Here is a 23124-nt window from a genome sequence, read left to right as displayed (position 1 = left end):
ATGTTCTGACAATTAACAGACTCGACTGTCGTCGGCAGCTTACTAACACGTGGTCTGGTTGAAAGATTTTCCATCCGGGTGCGCCTAAGTGGATGTCCCTGCTCGCAAATTTGGTACTTCCAACAACCAGATTGTTCGCTGTTGCGAACTGGACCAATCTACTACCATTATCGTTACTGTGCTCATGCACACTGTGACAGCCAGTGTATTGGCGGTACATTGGCTGTCTACCGACTTTTACGTTGAAGTCCCCCAGGATGATTATGAGGCTATGCCTGGGGCACGCATCTATGGTTCTAGCCAGGCGGCCGTAAAACTGGTCCTTCTTCTCTTCCTCTTTTTCTTCGGTAGGGGCGTGAACATTTATGAGGCTTATGCATCCTGCGCATTCTTTAACATATCCTATCGATTATAGCCTTGAAATCTATGATTGTGGGTTTCAGCCGAGAACCTATGGCAAAACTCGTTGCGAGCACGCGGTGGCGGTCGTGGCAGCTGTAGTAAATATCGTAGCATGAGCGTACGTTCCATGAGCCCATTTTGATCGTTGTTCTGGGGCATTGCGTAGGGTCGGTATCGTTGGGTTCATTTCGAAAATTCTTATTACTTTCCCCCCTCCTGGTTCGTCATATGCCACCATCCGCCCGAAGGGTTGGATCTAGCCCGTGTATCCAACCTAGGATATATGGTGGCACATGCTACCACTCTGCACGACGAGGACGTGTCGGAATAGGAGTTGGATGGAAGAGCCGGTACTATCCCTCGAGGGGTTTCTCGAAAAACAGGAAAAAGGAAAAACACTAGGCTTAATATATCCTTAATTGAGATAGATACTCTTCAATTTGACATAAACGTCCTACTACAACATGCCGGTCTATACAGACTTTCCAGGCTTTATTCAGTACCAAGCAGCAGGATAGTCAATCTTATGCAAACGGAATCAATCCCAGAACTAGTAAAGGCACGGGATCTTTTCCATTCAATATTCAATTTATTTCCATTGTTTACTTTGTTTATTTCCATGACTGGTATGTGTTTGGGTTTAGTTTATGTACTTATATGAGTTCCAGGACCGTTATAGGATTAGTTTCATTATCGGCATGGAGTCAGGATCAATTCCAAAACTGAAATAGCATCAGGATTAGTTGCAGGAACGGCTGTGTAGGTTTAAAACCAACTCTTAGACCTGAAATCTGATTTAGGAACTGTACGAGTTATGTAAAAGTTCCTAGAACTAATAAGTCTTAATGCCACGCGTCCACGCGTGAGGTCCATAAAAGCCAAAGTCATACAAAATCATGAAAAAGTTTGCGCCTTTGCGTTCTGGCGTCCACCCGACGTTTACCGATCTTAACCAATTACAGATATTCCTCTATATACGCTATTAATGCGGACCTGAGGCAATAGCGTATCTTGAATGTTAGGGTAAGTCGAATTTCGGGGTTTTCTGTCAAATTATAGAAAATTTTAGTAAAGTTTTGCTTGAAATGGTAAGTTTTTAGCCACTAAATTAGTGATTCAATTTGATTTCAACTGAAAATTACAACTTTTTACCTTTTAATATGTTTTTTTTAATTCGAGAAAATTAATGATTAAATTAAATTGCATTTGACATTTGATGTGTCAAATCAGCACAATTTGCTCAAATAACTGTCAAATTTAAAAAGTATCGTATAACGAAATCGTGTATATCGCGTATGGCGTATATCGGGGAATACCTGTAGTTGTGTTCGTTAAACATGTATGCGTATCAGGTATATCTGAAGTTGTACTGCTTACCTGCCGTATGCCGCTATGATACCGAGCGAGACGCATAGACAACGCATCTAGAGGACATTTGTAGCCGTGAGGAAATATTTCTGCGTTGCTTTTGCCTTGTCCTTGCCTTTAGATCCTGATGAATGAAGCATGCATACTTTACGGATACGTTCGTGGAATAAACCTATCCCTCTTACGTTAATGGTGAAGATGCTATCGGCTCTGCATTCGAGCATGGGCAGACCCGTAGGCGTCGTCTGTACGCGGGCAATGTGTCTGTTAGATTTAAAAAGCTCCTCAGGGATTGCGTTTTCTTAAAAAAAAAGTTTTACATGGCATAGTCCTATAACCGTCAAAAGTATAAACTAAGGCGAGAAATGTATGATGCCCATTACAAATAGGACAGTCTTTAGAAAATGCCGAGGCTTGGTTTTTCGTGGATATTTGCCGTGGATTTTCGTGGCCTACAGCTGCTCGTCCCCTAGCTCGTTTAGAGTCGATCCAGCGCAAATTCACGCGGTTCGCTTTGCGCTCCTGGAGTGTCCAACTGGACTATGAGGGACGCTGTGCGTTGCTTGGTATCGAGACGCTGAAGCAGCGGAACTGCAACGCTCAGAGGCTGTTTGTCGCGGGACTTCTTGACAATCGGATCGACTCGCCCGCGCTTCTTTCGAGGCTCAACATGTATGTCCCGCCGAGATCGCTCCGAGCTAGATCGCTACTTGACGTGGAGGAACGCCGCACTCGCTTTGGCTCCTCTGATCCGTTTATTCGTATGTGCCGTGAGTTTAATGTTATTTGTGATCGTCATCAACCTGACATGTCGCGCACCGCATTGTTAAATAGTATTCGTGTCGTGCGACCTTTTACATGTTAATTATGTTACTTAAGACTAAGCGTGACAAATGAATGACCGAAATGTGACTATGCTAATGTAAATGAATTCGCTTCAAGTGGGCCACTTGCGGTCCGTTGAATTTTAATTAATAAATAACAAATAACAAATTTCAGATAGGTTCACTTAGTCGCTTATTGGAACATAAATTAGTGCCGTACTGTTCCCATCATAAGAAAGTTGCTCGTCACAGCAATCTTAAGATCTTGTAAACCTAAAACTTCTCAAGCTTCTATTAAAAAAAAATACATAAAACTTTCGCATGCTTCGATAATTCGATTCGTGATTTTTATTGCTTATTTACTTATGCTCTTGGCAGAAATATGTTTGGAATGGAAAGTACAATATTAAAGATAATAATAATAGGAATAATAATAATAATAATAATAATATTAATATTAATATTAATATTAATATTAATAAAATAATAATTTGTCAAAAGTGCTCCTATGCTTATATCACTTAAAATGCATTTTAGCCATTCGTCTATTCATGTATACATTTTCTTTATGCTTTAGCTACCAAATTCTGAAAAATTGTGAAGTTTAGAACAGTTACTTCCTATTCACAAGAGAAAAACATTCGTCTAGTTTAAAAATTTACGCGTTGTACAAAATCTGTGACTATATGACAGTTGCTTAATCTATTTGAATGTTAAAAAGCTAGATTAGCTGTGCTCATTTTCATCTTTGCTAGCAACACTTCAATATCTACAATGGGATGCTTTACGTGCTGTTGACGAAATATGGAATAAAAGAAGATTATCCCAACCTTCCATGCATGGGCCGTCGTTTTACATGAATTATTTGTTTGAAGCCATGTCCATAATATCTATAGCAGTTTTATCAAATATATGAGCATAAATACTAAATTAATGCATTAAGTAAAACTGCATATAATAATACTGCTTTTTTGTTTGATTAGAGATGTTCTTAACACGCATAGAAAAAGCTGATATTTACAGCTTACTATTGTGTACCTAAAGCTTTTACAGAATGAGACAAGACAGGGGCATGCTACTTAAAGTAATTTAAAAATGAATTTATAACATGTCTAGCGGAATGATTCGAAAACAAGTAACGTCGTTGGTATTCGTGTGGTCAGTCTAAGACATTATGCCTCGATTGTGTGTCGATAATCTGTTCGTTAAGGAGTTATTCGATAAAACCAGAGAGAGCAGAATCTATATAGTTGCATAACAAATACTCTTTTGTCACAAATGCTCTGTTCCTGTAAATCGCGTCACGAAAAATGCTTCAGCGCATTCTGATTATTCGTACATATTTTGTATTATTTACAAGTGTACTCCTCGATAGTTCTTGTACAGATCTCACATTTCACCTGGCAGCACCATTGAAATTTACAATTACACCGTTCTTTCACGATGATCTTCTTTGTGTTGTATCCTCTACCGCAGCAAAGTATTGAACACCCGTCCAGCCCAGAGGAAGTCTTGCTACACACTCGACCATGCGTTCCTAAAAATGGAAGCGAGTCAATATATTCATTGTATGAACTGTTATGCATGCAAATATGATATGGGTCAATTAATAGAAAGAAGCTACTGAAACAAATTACAACTCACCTTGCCACATGAGTTGTCGATTCACCCGACACCAGTCTGGACTCTCATCTAGATAGATAAGGTCTAAAGCAGAAGGTATTTTATACCGTGGATCTTTTACCTGTAATCGACCACGTTTGTTAATCTTAACCTGCGTTGCTTCGTCGTATTTTTCTCGCAAGAAGTCACCTTTAAAATAAACGAAAAAGTAGTATGCATGCATTTAAAGAATCGCGAAAAATAATCGCCATATTTGCTGCAAAAAAAACAATCAGGTTATATCTACAAAAGCTTACCAATCTCTCTAATGGATGTCAACTGCTGCCAACATGTAATTAAACTGCACGAACCCGAAACTCCATGGCATTTACAGATAATGCGTGATTTTTTTATAACGGCCTGGTAAACAACACACAATAAAAAAACAATATATAAATTATATGTCTAAAAGATAAACTTTAGTATTATGACGAAGTAAAACACTTTCAAATTTTGGAAATGGATGGATATTTACATAACTCATTTATAGGTATAATAATATCAAACATAGGGAAAATAGAGGAACAAACAACTGTTTAATCAAATTTAAGATTTTGTGCTAAATTTACTTGTGTTTTGAAATTTTGTGTTGCTGCTATTTATCACTCTGTTGAGTTGTTAAGCAAACCCATACTTTCACAACTTTTCACAGACGCTCTAGGCAAAACTAACATAAAAAAGTCCATTTGTGTTTGCTTACCCTACGACCAGCTTCATTATTATGCAAATTCATCAGCGCTCGTGCCTTAGCCGACGCACTAAACTGTACACCATTGAGCGTTTTCTCTGGTTTTCTGAATATCTTTTTCAATTTATCATAAATGTTGACGTTTTTCAGGTTGAATACCTCGGAGTTGGTGATTTCCTTGTTAATCCGTTCCTAATCATAATCACAAAAGATAAGAAAAGAGGAAAATAAACTATGAGAGGAATACATGGGATCTTTAAACAACACGGGCCATGAAAACCACCCAACGCACCGAAATGGACAGACAGGTCAGGATAGCTATCAACCTCGGGCTTAGATACAGTCGCTACAGGCCTTAAATATCGAGGTGTGGGAAGCTGATTCTGCTTTATTGCGAGATAAGCAAACTCTTAGCACATATGCTCTTACCTGTAGGTCGGTTATTTCCTTCGGATTAAGGTTCGAGTTGGCGATCTCCTTTGCTATTTTATCCTGTAACTTTTCTAGATCCTCCGGTCGAAGTATCGTGTCCGTCTCATTCAGCATTACCCCAGATTTGGTTGAGTCGTTCAAGGCATGTAAGAGCCGTTCGATTATTTTCGGATATTTGGCAGGAATTGATACCAAGCCACGCGTGCCTCGCTTCTTTTCCTTTTCACGGATGTCGATGAACGTTTGTGTAAATCTAACGGGCGTAATGAGGCAAATAATGAACGAAACGAAAACAACGCAAATCATCATTAGTATAAAACGCTGTTTGAAACGCAATAGAGAACTTGATGTGTTGTAGCGCTTGTGAAATGAAATATGAAGAGTAATGTATGTTGCTTTTGTAGCTTATAATAAAAAAGAACAATAGTTCGTTTTTACTAAATGCAGCACTGGCGAAAATAAATTACCGTTAATGGAGTGTAATAACACATTTTTAATAAAACACCATATTTAAAATAGATAATCCAATTTAATATAAAACTACATCTGACATTCGAGCAAATCTGATGATATATTTGCAAGCAAATTTCCAAAAGATAAGTGATATAACACAAAAAACATCATACGAGTTTTCATATTGTTTGTGTTAATCTTATTAGTTTCCTTTTATATAAATGGCTTGAAACGTGCACTAGTGAGATACACTAGTGAGCTCAAAAGCCTACCCTATTGACCAGCCTACTCAAAATTGACCTTAATCGTCCACAATTAACTACAGCTCATGCAATCCTGTGCAAGGGAAGCCAAGCGTACAAAAAAACTAAAACTGTTCCGAGCAATGTTTAGAAACATGTTTCACAGGATTCAACCCCTCGTACAGTATCATTACGACAACCAAATCCCTGCTGAAATGATAATACAGGCATATGTACACACTGCTGTCCTCGACGTCGAGTGTCATCGTGTGTTTTTGAATTATGGTGCGTCATAAGCATAAACTAAATTGGTGTTCCTCATGCCAGGATCTTTTGCAAGCTTACAATGAGGGTGTTACAAAATAACGACTAAACGTGCACCTCTAGCGTAGAGTTGTGCATGCATAAAAACCAGTCTCGAAATTCACACTAATCGTGGGCCGAGAACAGAGCCGCACGATTTGTACTTCTATCGTGTACTTACTTGTAGCCATATTCCATATCGTCTCCGCAGCCACCCCAGGTCCAGTCTTCGTTAAGCTTAGATGGTCGACTACTTCGGGAGCATCCACAAGAAGCCAGTTGCCCGTCGCGGCATGCCCGAGCAATAAAGCTGGACGCTCCAGCCGCAGCCATTGCGTAGATGAAAGCCATCTCTGGGGATCCTAAACATGGTTGATGATTCCGAAACATGGTTAATACAATGATTAAAACTTTTTATGGCACTCATGTCAATAGACATATTTATCGGTTCACATATATCTGGGAACCGTAACGATATGTTGGCACTTTTGAAAAGATTTCAAGAAAAACATTTTATTATTATTCAGGTCGTATTGGTAGAATTAAAACATTTTTAGCATTTGAAAATAATTGATAACGATTAATTGCGCAAATGATTGCGAAAGTGAATGTGAATGACATTTGATAACAAATGTTTTCACAATATATTGTAAAGAATAAGAAAAGGCAAATATCTAAAATGAAATAACTTAATCCAGCTATCGGCAAACTTTGAGGTAAAGTACCAAGCTTACTAAATGATCGTGAGCCGTGGGCTAGAAGAATACAGTTTTTTTAAATATACATTATTACATTACAACATGTTAGAAACAAAAGAACAATGCGGTTATATTGCAGATTTTATGCAGATTATATCATCCATCCAAGCAATGAAGATGATCATTGTCATGTAGAAGCAATGTTAGCGTTAGGTGAAACTTAATTTCGATATGATTGATTAGTTCTTCAATAAATGGTGCAATAATGAAATTTTGAACAATTCGACGGTATAAAATGCCATACTAAAAGATGTTTTGTAATTTTTCTATGAAATTGTATACGATGATAAGAATTTAAAAATATGGCAAATCCTTTTGCGTGCCTGATTTAATGTTGCGGTGAGCCGCATTTGGCCCATGTGCGCAAAACTTTGCCAACCGCAGACATAAACTGTGTGCAGCATACGTTTTTGATAATTATTTTCGCTCGTATTATATGACATTTTAAAATTTAAGATTCAATCAATGTAATATTCTACTAAAACAAGTCGAGCAAATAAGAATTGGAGTATTTAATGAATTTCGTTCTTCATCATTTAATTGAACTTCTGATTAAGCGCAACAACAGTATCTAATTTAGATTTTCCTTAGGTTCGTGCAACAGTCGTCCATTCGCACAATTTATAACAATTTGTCTGCCCTGAGATCAAACCCCGTATGGATCGAGCCCTCTCTCGCAAAAGTAGCACAGCATATCCTGCTATGTATAGGTTTACACGAACCCGTTACAGCTAGTCAAGTTCACTAGTTGATTAGGACAAGCTTACGAAGTATTTTGGATCATGCTGAATAAAGGGTAAATAATGAGATAAATCGACACTTTTTATTTGTATTCTTAATTAGTTCTGAACTATGAAACGAATGTAACAACCAACAATGACATAGTTTTTTTTGCAACAATCGTAGCAGCATTTCACATAACGCTACATAATTCACATTAACATACATAATCATTTGCTCCTAACTATTAATTATTCTTATCATTCAAAATTTGTTAAAATATGTATGTAATGTAGGATAATAAATTTAATAGACTTAAAATTATACCAAATGTGCTGTGCTTTGCTTTTGATTCTGTCAATGTTCTACGGCAAATATCATTATTAAAGAAAATTTGATTAGGACTAACCCACGATTCAAGTATCAAATTGGTAATACGGGGCTAAAGAAAAATTCGAATTCATCTCGCTGTTCTTTCACTAATACAAGAATACAAAAGCAACTCTGGAAATCGACGAATTTTACCAGCGGTCGGGCGGATTCAACTGTTACTGTACATTGTGAGCAAATCTTTTGTAAGCTTAATGAAGTTCACCTCAATTTTTGAGACTAACGATACCAGTTTTTCAGTTGGATGGTTGGCTGGATGGTGCTATACACCATAGATGAGATTATCTTTCCTATGTTGTTTGTATACGTTGCGGCAACGAGTCTTACTCTCAGTCGCGTCATTCTTTCTGTTGTTTAACAATATTTTATTTGTACAAGCGCTCAGCACAATGTTATGGACCGGGACGTCGCGTACAATGGGCAAAGTGCGGGCTTCCAAAGAATTAATTATGTTTGCATTATTATATGAAATACCAATGAAGCTACTTTATGATCTGTTGTGTTTTTGTGTTTGTGTGCGGGTGTTTTCTTGAGATTGGATAATTTGGCCTTCAACAAAAAATAAATAAATAAAAAAAACAGTAAAAAGAAAACTTATTATGTGATTTATGTACATAAATATTTAAAATGATTAACAAAGCATATTATTGTATCTAAAGCTATGCAATATAATATAAAAATTCCAATGTCTGCAAAATCATCTTTTAGCTTCCAATCATTGATTGACTAAGTGTAAACAGTATAAATTTCATTTTCAATTCCTTTACCTCACATGGATGAATAGAGTAAAGCTGGGGTGAGAGCTATGTAGTATGCAAGAACCTTTCTCTGGGTTTACTTCTATCTTATTAATTGAATATTATAGTACCTAACCCAAACCTCATTAAAATTTGTAACGAATCTCCCAACTAAGAACACCGTGTGCAGCGTAAAAAGCTGCCAAAACACAAACAAAACAGGTGGTTGGGTTTCGCTAGAGTTTCGTGAAAGCCAAACTCTTCTCTGCTCATGCCGCAAGACAATTTAAATATACAATTTCTACGCCGTTTGTTGATCCGCCAAACCGGTGGCAGTTAATAGGGGCGTTTCCTTTCATATATGTTAGCTGCGATGATGGTATGAAAAATGCTTCGATATTGTTCTTTACTGAAAGAAACCTCAGAGCTGTGGTATCGCAAGATACTCTGGGATACCGCTGGAACCATTACAAAATCTCATCTATTCAGTGCTAAAACGAAATGTTTACGACATCGTGATTTTGATACTAATTGACCACCTGTTGCAAAGAATGTAATCCTCCATCGTTCACTTCGTTGGAGTATTAATCGTCCATGTTATAATAGAAGCGAGTGTTCGTGCTTTGTGTCCATTTTGTCTTAAACATAAATCTTAACAACGCTAATCAGAACTATTTAAAAACAATAAATACAACCGTAACAACAATTCAAGTTTTTTTCAAGTATTTTATGTAACAATTTCATACCAATTTAACACTAATAGCACATATACCCATAAACACACCTTAACTTACAATAAAGCAAATTAACTTCTTGCTACGAAAGGAAAGTAATGCCGCAGTTTAAAATATTAAATCAGCAAGGGTGCCTGGATACCCTTGCTGAACAGTACCGTTTAAGTCACGAAACACAAAACGATTGTTTTGTTACGACTGCATACATTCATTGTATAGAACATGTATGATGCAGAAATCTTTTTACTAACATCAATTGCTTACAGCTACCATACCAAAGGGTGTCCTTAATTTTACATCACTGTATGGCTGAACGGCATGGAAATGCAAGCCATATCCGTGGTCATGGACCAGGCAGCTTTGAGCCCTGGTCACGCCAATTCATGCGTAGAAAATTGGAAATTGGTTACGGACTTGCTCTAGAAACGAACAAATGGGACACCGGGTGTCTCTATTCATATTCTTCCCGGATATTTTTGTGCTTATAATGTAGCGTAACATAAATTTATGTAGCGTTAGATGAACGTAATAGAACAGTTTCCAGAGTGGTTATATTTTATTTGCAGGACAGAGGCGGCAAAAGACAACCAGCAAGCAGCGATAATATATAATTTCAGTTACGTGAAAGTTGTATAGATTTTGTCAAATTTAGATAAAACTTTATATATATATATATAATATATATATATATATATATATATATATATATATATATATATATATATATATATATATATATATATATATATATATATATATATATATATATATATATATATATATATATATATATATATTTCCTATTTTACTATTTTCAGGGCAAATTGGTTCATGTTCTTGATATTACTAATAGATGAAATAGCAACGGTTTGCTTTGATCTTCATAAAACATCACGATCATGCTCAATAAAAAAAAATCGGAACTCCATATTATGCACTTGGAAATCTTATCGTTTGCTTATAATGATTAATTAATAACGTTTCGACAATTAAAATGTGAATTTCAAATAGTTTACTTGTCATCAAGTAGCACAGCAACGACCTGAAGAAAACGTTAGCAATGATTTGCCTTAGAAAAGAGGTTTTTACTCACCTATATTTGATACTGGCCCGAACACGGTATCATCATTGACTATACTGCAATTCCACCTTCGATTCCGGAACTGATGCTTGCATTCCTTCATTTATAAAAAGAAACAATAGAGCAGGAATGTAAAAGCTACTAATAAACGTTAAATCGGTTTTGGAATTCAGCATCTTGACATCGAATGCCTTTGCGCCTGATATACGTAAAACACACACACATACACAGACACACACACACACACACACACACACACACATCATCCTTTTTCATCACTTCTCATCACTTCAATTTTATGAAGCTTACCTGAATGGCTGCACGAGCTCCTCTACTGATTGCAGGCATAATGCTCGTGTGCTGAGCACACAGCTTCTGTTGTCCGCCACTTAGCGCACTGAGTGTGTAACATAGATCAGGATTTAAATCCATAACATCTTTCTCATTGCCATCCGCCGATAAAGTCCTATTACGGTAATTGTGACTTCTATTGTTGTTTTCAATGGATCCTTCATCCGTGAGTTGCTCCGTTGTGGCACCAAACAGTTCCAAAGAACCTGCTGCCACCATTCTTTTCTCATAACGTCCTTCCCTGCTCGTCGGGACGGGTAAACGTCCAGTCGCTGCGTATTTTTGCTGTTTGTAGGATCCCTGTTGTATTCCACCACCACCTGCATCATTATCATTGCGTCGCACTCGAGAAGACGGAGATCTCTTCCGGCTTCCGGAGGAACGTCCAGGCTTCGTAGGTCTTACATCCGACGTCTCCTGTCGAGTGGCGTCAATGGTGCTACGCTCGATACCATCAATTTGTAATACCATAGCGTCGTCGTTCAATATTACCGTTTTCGGCTGTTCATTTGCCCCATTGAGTCTGATGGTTTGCTTTCCACCTCGCCGCTTACCATTTTTACGTTGCTTTATGCCTTTGCCTTCGTTTTTTAACGTTGTAGCTACCGAGGGCAATGGTGTATAATTTAGCTTCGATCCATTCATGTCCCATCGCTGCTTTTCGATCGCAACAGAACTCGCAGTGACTGTGAATCCTTTTCTTTTAATCGTAATACTACTGCTTTTCATGTGTGGAGTGGTAGGACCAGTTTGAATGTTTCTACCATTTATGCTTGTTGTCGTACTTTTAGCAGATGCCATTGATTTATGACCAAACTTTCTGGCTACGCTTTTTTCCAACGTCTCGTGCATCCTAGAAAATGTTGTAGAATTTTCAAACTGATATGCACCCAACATCTTGGTACTATCAGCAATAACCTGCCCGGAGGGTTCGTTCATGGTTACCTCCTTATCGCTGACTGTTTCACTTCTTTGATCGTTCTGCACAAAAACTTGCGGTACTATAGTAATTTTTTCCGTTTTTAACGGTACCGGTCCTTCCTCTTTTCTGTCAGACAGTATGTCGTGCGAGTCCGGGAATGCTTTCTTTGGCATATTGATCGAAGCAGAGATCTGTGACCGCACCACCGATCGATTGTTTGTGATATTTGTATCCGCTTTCGAATTTTTGCCACGGTTTGGAGAAGCAAACATTCGGTATTCATTTGAGTCCTTTATAGCAGATCCTGCTGCTATGAACAAATGACGCGGTGAAGCCGTTGCAGGAGCTGTGGTCGGGGCAACCAGCCCGACTCGTTCGGTTTCGTTCTTCTGCAGCGAGGGAAATACTACAAATTTGCTTTGAAAGTTTTTATCGGATTGGGTCAGATTTTGTAACATCAAAATATGACGTTTTAGGTCATCGATATTGGTTGATGAGCCATGAAATACCGAAGATGTTTTCTCTTTTTCGCTTGTGGATGTTTTCAATGCCAGTGGAATGATATACTTGCGGTCTTTTTTGCCATTCCTTCCATCGTCGTCAGATATCATATGATCCCCCGCATCTACTACACTTGAGGACGAAGGTTTACTCCTTACAGTCAGTCCGGATTGCACATCATGCTCCTTATCATCATTGACACTTTTCTCAAAGTAGTTTACAAAAGGCGGAGCCACTGTGGTAAGGAACGTTATCGAAATATTTCCAGTACTGAAAGCACTCTCGGTACTGAATACTGGTGACGCAGCTAAGGGTGAATTACTGCTTAACTTTCCACCCGTTAAACCCTTGTTTGATAACGGATCTTTTCTCGTGATTTTTCCGTCAGCATTTCCGTCGATCGGTCTGATGAAGTGGTCGAGGTTTTGAACGGATTTTAATTTGTTCCTGATGTCGGTAAGATTTAGCATTACGCTATTGTTTGATAACACCTCATGCTCCATTCGGAATACAATGAAAGGAGATTTTATGCCTAAGGATCTGTGAAAAACGAAAACACAAAAGACAATATCTGAATATATGATACAGCACAATAAAACAAAAAGTAGTAAATAAATAAATTAGTAAATTAATAAATTAATAAAGAAATGAAAAATAAATAAACAAATAAATAAACAATTTTTATTGTGACCAGCATAATTCAAAACTTGCAAGATGATTTTTCAACAGATGTCATTATATATGACAGCTGGGTTGTTGAAAAGCTGGGTTGATTGAAGTTTTTTCACTCCCATGACAAGGTTAGTTCTAAAATTGGTGATCACATTAAAATATCTGTGAAAGTTTCATTGAATGTATTAGGGATATGAATAGACAACTCAGCACCATAGTGTGCATAGTGGGTTGTAATGGCTGTTCAAAGAAACAATTATTATAAAAATGTGGAAATTTGTTACATGTCCACTGTGTTAATTGACATTTGTCTCGTTGTCGTCAACACGTTAGTCTTGACAACATGCCCATCATGGCACGCAACTTTGTGGCAAATTTCATTTTAAAATTATGTCTAGAAAATTATAAGCTTTACAATCCGCAATACTTCAAACTCTCGTGCAAAATTTAGGGTGTACTCTTGTAGAATTAACGGAGTAAGTTTTTAACAAGTAAGAAATAAATACAAAATAATTTTTATAGTTCCAGAAAAAAGTAATTAGTGAAACAACATAATGACTCAGTTTTGATTTAAAAAAATCTAAGCAAATACAACCAACAGATCAAAAGCCACATGCTATGGAATCCGCAAAAACTGCAATCTCCCATACATCTCCCCGGGAAGGAGGTCTTAAAACAACGTGTATTTTTTCTTTTAGTCTACGACAGTACGGTTAATGGTCCCCAATGTCACAATCACTCATGGCGTGAATATTTGGTTTTGTAGGATGTTTGATAGATTATTCGTTAGAAGGAAAATTGAATATTTTTTAAAACGATACGAAAAGAGTTTAACTAATATGTTTGATGGTGGTTGTTTCTGCACACTCATTTAATAATGTATAAATCACTATTAACAAATCTCCATTTCAGCTTGGGCTTATACACCTCCTGCCATAACTAAATGGACAGTTTTTCGTGATTTGCGACAATGTAATCATAATCTGATTTGTTTTTCTTCCGATCATCCACTTCACCATCGATGTTCTCTTAAACCAGAGATGGCAAACTGATAAATGTGGCCCGCGAGGTCTTTTGGTTTGGCTCGCAACCGCTTGAGCCAAAATTTATTTGAAAAGGCATTTCTGTTTCTATAGTATATGTCAGTCAATTCCGAACTCCTGAAATATGAAGAAATAAGCAACTTCGCAGATTTTTATATGAATTGTCAGACCATGCATCGTCATAAAATCTTGTCAGTTTTTTTCTACCTTCTCTCTATGCATGTATGCTTAAAAAAGGTAAGAATTAAAAAAAAACTATCGTAGTCATAGAAGGAAAATCAAACATAGTTATTTTGATGAAACTGAGCTTTCACTTCCGCACAAATTTAGTAAAATTATTACAAAATCAATGTAAATTATGTTATACCTTTTCCGACGATCTAATTTGTTAGCAAAAAATATTTGATGAACAAGTCTTAAAAGAAGTTACTCACTCAAGATTCAACCTCATACAAACTTGTGAATGTTTCACTCATATGTATGTAGTTTAAGAAAATTACTTTTTTTTGTTAAGCCATGAATCAAGGCACTTGGCGGCCAATTAAGCAATTTCTATAAGAAAAAGACTTGTTTAAAAAAACAAACAAAATTAACAAAATCACTTAGCCAACAAGAATTAAAAACGCAAGCTCTCACACTTTTTGGCATATTGTTTTGGAAACGGTCGAATCTTTATCTTTATATATATATATATATCTTTATATTTATTTATATATATATATTATTATATCTTTATATATATACTAAAGCTACTAAAGATATAACTGGACTATGCCAAAGGTATACTAAATATAGAACAATATGTTTCTGGAAGACGTTTAGAAATCAGATGAAATCAGATGTCAGCGCAAACACGTGTTACTTTTGATAGAATGTTACAAACGATCTCAAGCTTTCCATCAGGCATCTTACCAAGACTAATGTAATTAGATAAACTACAGGTGGGCTTATAACTCTGATTTTGGTCGCCACAATGAATGAAGATTTCTATGGAGATTGACAGGAAGGGTATAACGGGTACTAAGGACTTGTATGACACCTTGCACTCCTCTGTAAAATGACGATCTGAACTGGACTGAACGACCTGTTGTAATTTATGGACTTTAGACAGCATCAAAAGTAAGAATTCACTACTTTAATTGCAGCTCAAAAATATTGATAATCATAGTGACACCAATATCAACTTAACAACAAAATGTACTGCTCTGTATTGGAACTAACGCGTTAGTCATGACCAGCTTTAGTACATTATTTTTGCTTACTGAATCTTGTTAGTTTCCATAACACAATGCAAATGCTGGAGATATCACACCTTTCTAAAATATACGCTATTAATGCTGACCGGATGCAATAGCGTATCTCGAATATTAGCGTAAGTTGAATTCAAAAGTTAAAATAAAAAAAAAGTAATAGCTAGTTTGCCTATAATTTTACTTGAAGTGGTACGTTTTAGCTACTAAATTAGTTATTCGATCTTCAACTGAAGATTACAATTTTGTATTTTAATTTTTTTAAATGTATTTTTACTAAAAGGGATTTTTTTGCATTTAACATTTAGTGAGTCAAATCATTATAATTTGCTCAAAGAACTACTCAAAGAACTCAAAAAATGGCATAAAAAGAAATCGCGTACATGGCATATATACCTGAAAAATACCTGTATGTCAGAATTCAATGGTTGTACGCTTTTTAGTTTGCGTGCTTTTTAGTTGAACGCGCGATAGTTGGCTGACAGTTAAATTAAAAGCATGCCTTTGTATGAAAAACTGGATTTTCAAAAAATCACGTGAATCTCATAGCACGTTGCGAAAAAAATCAGATGCAAAAACGTACCAACTAAAAACCACATATTCAATAGTAGGCAGGGAATCGAAGTTCAAACAATGAGCTCAGACTGTAGTTGTGTTTTTTACATATTTTTTTAAATCCATTAGTTAGTATAATGAACTTAGTTTTCGAAGTGTCTTTAAAGTTATGGTACGACAAATAGTTTTTTTTAATTATAAGTCATGTAATAGTGGTTGCGATATATTGAAAAATATACTAGCGGTACAAGGTACCTCATACATGCGGATTCGGAGATACGCGGTTTTCTAAATTTGACAGTTGTTAGAGCAAATTTGACTGATTTGACACATCAATTGTAAAATACTAAATAATTTCCCTTTTGTTCGATAAGAAAATAAAAATATTTCATAAGGTTTAAAACTGTTATGTTCAATCATAAGAATAACAAATAATTAATAAAGTGGTTAAAACCACCAACTATATTTTTTTTTCAATCAAATCGAATAAAACTTCTTTAATGGCTCCCACTTAGTCTTAATTTTAATCCTATCGAGATTTCGTGTGCAAATTTTGATTAAAATGTGGTGAGAATGACGTAATTAGGAAAAACAAAATATGTTAAAGCTCTGAAATACTCCTAAGAAGAACAAATGCCAAATATGTGCAAATAAAACAAAATAAATTATGTCAAAGATCCTCGAACATGTAAAGAATGCGAGAGGAACGCACATAAATTATAAGTTTGGTGTTATATTTGTTCAGAAAAATAGTTTCTGTAGAATGAATAAAGTGGGCACTTTATTTTGGCACAGTGATTTTGATCAATTTTGGAAAAAAATATTTTTTCTTGAAGCAAACTTCTCATTTTTGTCATGCTATGGTACTGCGCATTCTTAAGCATATCACGAACAATGTTTCAAAAAATAAAGCAGTACAATAACTTCATTTTTCACTGAAAAAATGGAAAAAATGTAAAATTGTAAGTAGTGGCCACTTTATATTGCCGGCCACTGTATATTGTTTTCAACTGTGAGACTATCCAACAACTGTTCATATAGTTATGGTAGGCGGTGTACACTAGCGATGGGCGGGCCGATCCGAACCTACCGGGCCGGAGCCATTCGTAAGCGACCCGGAGTCGTTCGGGTCTACCCGAAAGGTACAAGTAGGTTCAGTAGGTGCAACAATTCCGGTAGCTACAAGAAAACAAAAGCGACTCCGACCCGTTGGTGGTCGGGTCGACCCAAGGTGAGTTCATTGTCGACGTCCACACGTGTGGTCCAAAACAGCCGATGTCATACAAAATCATGAAAAAGTCTGTGGCTTTGCGTTCTGGCGTCCACCCGACGTTTACCGAGCCGATCCGAATAGTTGTGTTCGTTAAACATGTGTGCGTATCAGGTAGCAGCATTTGTACTGCTTACCTGATATATGCCGCTGTGATACCGAGCGAGACGCATAGACAACGCATCTAGAGGACATGTGGACTGTGGACTGTGGACTGAAGTTCAGTTAGGAAACTTTTCTGTGGCTCTTTTGCCTTGTCCTTGCCTTTAGATCCTAATGAGTGAAGCGTGCATACCTTTCTGACCCGTGGTTGTGGCGAGTTCGAGTCGACCCGAATGATGAGTAGGTGCGATAAAGCATAAGCGACTCCGACTCGTTGGTGCATCGAGTTCGAGACGGGTCAAGGTAGGTTCAATACTCGACCCAAACTCGCTGCACCAACGGGCCGGAGTCGCTTAATTTTTTCGAGCTGAATTTAGCAAGAAAACTTTGACGAGGCTATCATTTTGAAACACCTGCATTTCAAGTACATGTTTTTATAAAATTATTATTTTTACATTTTTGTGCTTTTTTTTGGCAAAACATTGTGCAAAAGCTTTAAAACCCTTGTGATTCTTTTCGAAATGTGCCGCTTACATATAATTACTATGAATCGACAAAATCTAAGTGAAGCCATCATTTTGAAACAAAGTATAGATGGAGAAGACGATAATTTTTTATCTCCAGATGAATTTTTAAATAGTCGATTTTATTTATTTTTTCTACATAAAAACACTTTTATTCAAATCAGTGTCTAAAATAATAATATGCATATATACATCACTTGTGATGTTATATATAAAATGAATTCAACAACTAAAGCAACTATGATAGTTTGGTCGCTTAACGCACATACATTTTTTTCTGTTGCCGTGTATTTCGTTAATAGAGTGCTGCAAAATTCGGTACAACCCCTTGACGTCAAGAGGTACACGTTTAATGTGGATCTAGCAATCTGGCGTAAAGATCCATCAACCCGTTCCAGAACGCATTTTATCACGATTTATAGAATACATATCAGCGGACGGAATCGCTTTGTTTTCTCATGCTCGATCCGTAAAAAAGGTTTCGTGCCGTCCTGATTGCAATCCTCCAGGAAAATCGTCATCCCGCCAGCTGCTACCAGGGTTGCTTTACGTTGTCTTTTGTGTGTAACAATCCGAAGAAAGCGGATTACCAATATCATATTGCTGAATGAAAGTGATGGCTGAACGATACTCAGCCTTCCCATCAACCCAAACTAAGCCTTACGGAGCATTTCAGCTAGGGGATAAGTCAACTATGTAAGGACTAAACGTGGTTACATATACAATTAAAATAAACCTTTCTTTTCCCTGTATAAGGTTCGCTATTCAAACTAGAAGATGTTTTTTAGCACTATTGTATTTCCTGTAGCTTTGTTTCAGCTTGGCTTTCGGCATCAGAGCAGTTTTGAATTGTTTTAATAATAGCTGCCCACTGCTGCCGAATAATAGGAAAACTACCAAAAAAATACAAGATGCTAAAATCATATTACATCATTTTAATTTGGCACAGCTTTGTACGTATCATTTATTGTCAGTTCACTAATACGTTTTGATATCGTGGAGTAAATTAACTTCATTAACGTATGTGAGTCATGCCTTACGCTCAATTTATATCACTTTCTAAGGTCATTTTTACTGTCGCATTTAGAGACAAAGTGAAGAATGCGGAGGAGCTCAAGAAGTAGCACCTCTGCACATTTTTCCTTAATCAAATATTCCAAACAATCATCAAGACACAACGAAATCATAACATAGATAAAGCATGTGTAATATCGTCATATCCGGTCTGTTTAATGAAGCGTTGTAGATAAAAATTTACAAATCGTCTTTAGATGAGGCTAAAGTGGGTAATAGTCCATTGTTCAACCATACACAACACAATTCTTGTAAAATGCACGACGGCAGCGACTTAGTCATTTTAATTCTGCCTTTGCAATAAATAAGTTTACGTTTATTAATGAAAAAAAACATCTAAATATAATTGACAAAAGTTAATTATTTTGTTTCAATTATAATCTTGTGAATTTCATAATCAATACTACAGTTTTTTTATTCTAATAAAAGCAATCACGCAAATGAACATTTTTTTCTGAAGCAATCCCAAATAACTAAAGTTTACCATGTCTGTTTTGTTACTTTGAGATAGCATCGTTAACCGGAAACACCGAGTGTCAAAAAGCTGTATACAACAACAACAACAATCTTGCCTTTGTATGAGAGTTAGAAAATGGCAATTAAATTAAATTAAGTGTAACATCTGAATATGTTGCAAGTCTTAAAACCTATTCTCATGCCACCATAAGGAGTGTGCTAAGTTTCGGAGAGTGCTGGCAAGAAACATCGTGACACGAGATTTTTTTATACCGTCTCGACTCACTGGTTAATCTTCGATTCCTTGCCAACTATTGAATATGTACTTTTTAGTTGATACGTTTTACCATACAAAAAATCTGATTTTTTTCTCAACAGGCTATGAGATTTCCGTAATTTTTTTAAAAACCAGTTTTTCCATACAAACGCATGATTTTTAATTTAACTATCTGCCTACTATCAAGTGTTCAACTAAAAAGCATGCTAATAGAATAAGAATGATGTCTATGATGATCGTGATTCAGCTATCAACTTAGAAGTTGTTTTGACACATTTTCATACGTTAAGTTATTTTTTCCATACGATTTATGAACTTCTTCAACCAGACATATTTCAAGGGAATAACTGCAACATGATCATTTTAAGCGTATATTATGGATTTTATAATCAATACTGCAGTTTTTTTTTAATTCTATTTTACGTATGACTCCAACAAAGTTAGCGTTCAATTAAAGCAGGGGTCTCCAAACTACGGCCCTCAATATCCTGTAATGCGGCCCGCGACGACTTGGTAGAGGTTAAAATAATAGTTTATTTTGTTGACTAATCAATCAAAAATTAATTAATTAATTGAAAAAGGCCCCTGAATTAAAGTATTAAATAAAATATTTCTGAAGAAAGATTCAGCACTCACATCCATGTTGGAATTCCTTGTCCTACTGCAACGCCCAACACATTGTTGCTACTACTCGTACTCAGAATGAATGTAACAATCCATAGCAAAATAATCCAACTGCGACTATTTTGTGTGTTGGCTGCCATCGTAGCGCTTGTTTTGGAAGCTGATTTTCTTTTCTTAAACATCACGCTTTAGTTTAGTTACTTTACACTTATTATGTGACACATTAAACACACTTGCATAGCAGCTTGTTTCGCAAAACACTAACACCCGTTAAGGGGGTTTAATAAATATATATATATAAACAATAACCTGTTTCGTTGGTATTAGTTTCACTTTCTCAGCACTTCTACAAAACATACACTATTGCCGCATACAAGTGGATTGAATAAATTTAACACTTTTTTTCAATCAGGTATTTTGATTGGTATTTCAAATACAAACACTTTTCTCTTTTGTCGATTTAAGAAAAATATAAACATCATCCGCAATGTACGAATTATGTTGTCGGTGTTGTTATCGGTGAAAAGCAGTAGTACCGTATTCGTTGTAGATTGATTTTAGATTAACAGCATACACTTTTGAGAACTTACACGCACATTTGTTTTTTTTAACACATCATGTTTGCCACAGATTAATTTAATCATGTACATTGAAATCTCTCGTTGTGATAAACCTATCCGCTTAACATGCTTGGTTTTATATATAATTTAAATTGCTTGAAGTTGTGGCATTGATTGCGTCGTGCAAAGGAACGAGTTTAACAAACAACAGCTAGAGCAATGATGCCTTTTCAAGCGCTGCGTAATGCTATCGCGCTTTGCGTGCAGCAGGAGTGTAGGTTTCGCCAGCTATTTCATCCTTCTTCTTACTTGTACCTTTATTTACCACAGAGGCTGGATGCGCGATACACGATCGTAATTTCTGTACAATTTTAGATGGAAGGTTTAGTGGACCTGATTCCTACTGGCCCCTTAGCTGTTTCGTGTTTAACTTCCACCGGCCAGTTTTATCCCAATTCTCTTCACCACTTCAAAACCACATTACTTTTATTTCACTTCGTCATTTCTCCTGGCACAATCACAAGCAAAAATGTAAAACGTGTCAATCGTTTCTAAAAAGGCGAGCACCAAAACACTGCTGGTTACAGTATATTTACTTTCCAGTTCTATATTATATCGCGTCATCGCCACTTCCAATGACAGTTTAATTAGTTTCTTTGTTATTTAGCTCCTGTCGAAGCCCGACGGACGGACTGATCTAGTGTGAGAAGCTTGTGGCTTGCTGTTTACAACACGGCACGGAATACAGCAGCACTAACAGATCTCACCCAGGCGGAGTTTACTGCTCTGAGCGTACGCAGCATCTCGAGCTGACTATGCAGTTCCAGCAACATAAAACATTCATCCGAATTGAGAGGCAAGAGAGTCATTCTCGTTATATGTAGCAATATGCTCTCGTCGTGTGTAGAGTGGCTCTGCTCACTCTGCTACAACTAAAGCCAACACACGATGTGTACTGATATCTCATTCTACACAGGGCGCGCCAGCTTGATTATATTGGACACTATGTTGATGTTTCGCTATGGGAAAAATAATATAAAATAATCGGTACCCAAAAACTGAATATATATATATATATATATATATATATATATATATATATATATATATATATATATATATATATATATATATATAATATATAATATATAATATATATAATATATATATAATATGTAATCCATATTTAAAAATATAATTTTGTCTCTAATTTAACATAAATTAAATAAATAAATAATTTGTATTCCAATATCAGTAACTCATATTAATTTACGATATGAAAAAATAGAATTAAACAGCACCCATGCATCGCATAGCGATCTCTGTTTTATGTTGCATTCCATAGTTTGTGGTCGCATAAACTGTGTTGCATATTCATTAATGTTGCTACTAGTGGGCGGAGCTATGGTGCAAATGTTTCTCTGGCAATTTGAATCCGAGAGTTTACATTTTTGCAGGGTTGGAGCATACAATTCCATATGTTCCATAATACGTATAAGAGAAATCATGTAATGGATTGGTATTTTGCATTTGATTGTGCTACAAGATCGTAAGAGACATTAGCTAGTTTAATGGAAAAAAAAACTTAATATCAAACCAACAGCATCTCCAGACAGTTGAAAATTGAATGACAGGATTTTGAAATGAAAATTTCAATCGAAATTAATTGCCAGCGCCCAACCTCTTCTTACACCCACTTTCCAGATTTTTTTAATTCGATTATTTTTGCACTTGAAACGTAGCTAAAAAATAATTATCCAAATTATTACCTTTGTCTGCACCTGTCTTCATATTAACCCTCTATTAATTTATCCGTATTCTACTGCCATGCATGTGTACACAAAAATCATTCCACTTCTTTCGCGCCTGAATTCTACAATTTCGATGTTGGATCTTGTCGCATCGCCCTGTGTAGACGTCGATAAAGACCAAACGGAATAAATAAACAGGAAACTGCATCAAAGCTATAATGTGCATTTGCAGCCGCATAGTATGTAGCGGCATTTCTTCTTTGAACTCTCTGTGTGTCCATGTGCCCTCCGCTACGTATACCTAACACCGTTGCCCGATACGGGAGAACTAGCATAACCTAAACCAGGAACAGGTCAATGAGTGGTCTACGTTCCAGCATACTCTCATAAGCATAAAC

The 23124-nt window shown here is 36.3% G+C and overlaps 1 protein-coding gene across 1 annotated transcript; it reads right to left on the bottom strand.

Annotated features, from left to right (window-relative positions):
- Nucleotides 1-2919: 2919 nt before the first annotated feature.
- LOC1279717 (protein Wnt-5) lies at nucleotides 2920-21801 on the bottom strand. The gene is made up of 9 exons (XM_061655529.1): nucleotides 20428-21801; nucleotides 11104-13108; nucleotides 10807-10891; nucleotides 6556-6736; nucleotides 5374-5629; nucleotides 4957-5136; nucleotides 4514-4616; nucleotides 4239-4406; nucleotides 2920-4131 (listed from the first exon to the last, which is right to left on the bottom strand). Exons 1-9 carry the CDS (start codon nucleotides 20595-20597, stop codon nucleotides 3944-3946), a joined length of 3336 nt encoding a protein of 1111 aa, XP_061511513.1. The 5' UTR covers nucleotides 20598-21801; the 3' UTR covers nucleotides 2920-3943.
- Nucleotides 21802-23124: the final 1323 nt, after the last annotated feature.

The sequence above is a fragment of the Anopheles gambiae genome, chromosome 3 (genome assembly GCF_943734735.2).
Source record: "Anopheles gambiae chromosome 3, idAnoGambNW_F1_1, whole genome shotgun sequence".
NCBI lineage: Eukaryota > Metazoa > Arthropoda > Insecta > Diptera > Culicidae > Anopheles > Anopheles gambiae.
This window is presented reverse-complemented; position numbering and strand designations above follow the sequence as displayed.

Coding starts and splice junctions, on each gene's coding strand:
- LOC1279717 (XM_061655529.1), bottom strand. CDS start 20,597: ATGTTTAAGAAAAGAAAATCAGCTTCCAAAACAAGCGCTACGATGGCA. Junction 6,737..10,806: donor CGGGCCAGTATCAAATATAG/GTGAGTAAAAAC, acceptor AACCATGTTTAG/GATCCCCAGAGATGGCTTTC. Junction 4,407..4,513: donor GACATCCATTAGAGAGATTG/GTAAGCTTTTGT, acceptor TTTATTTTAAAG/GTGACTTCTTGCGAGAAAAA.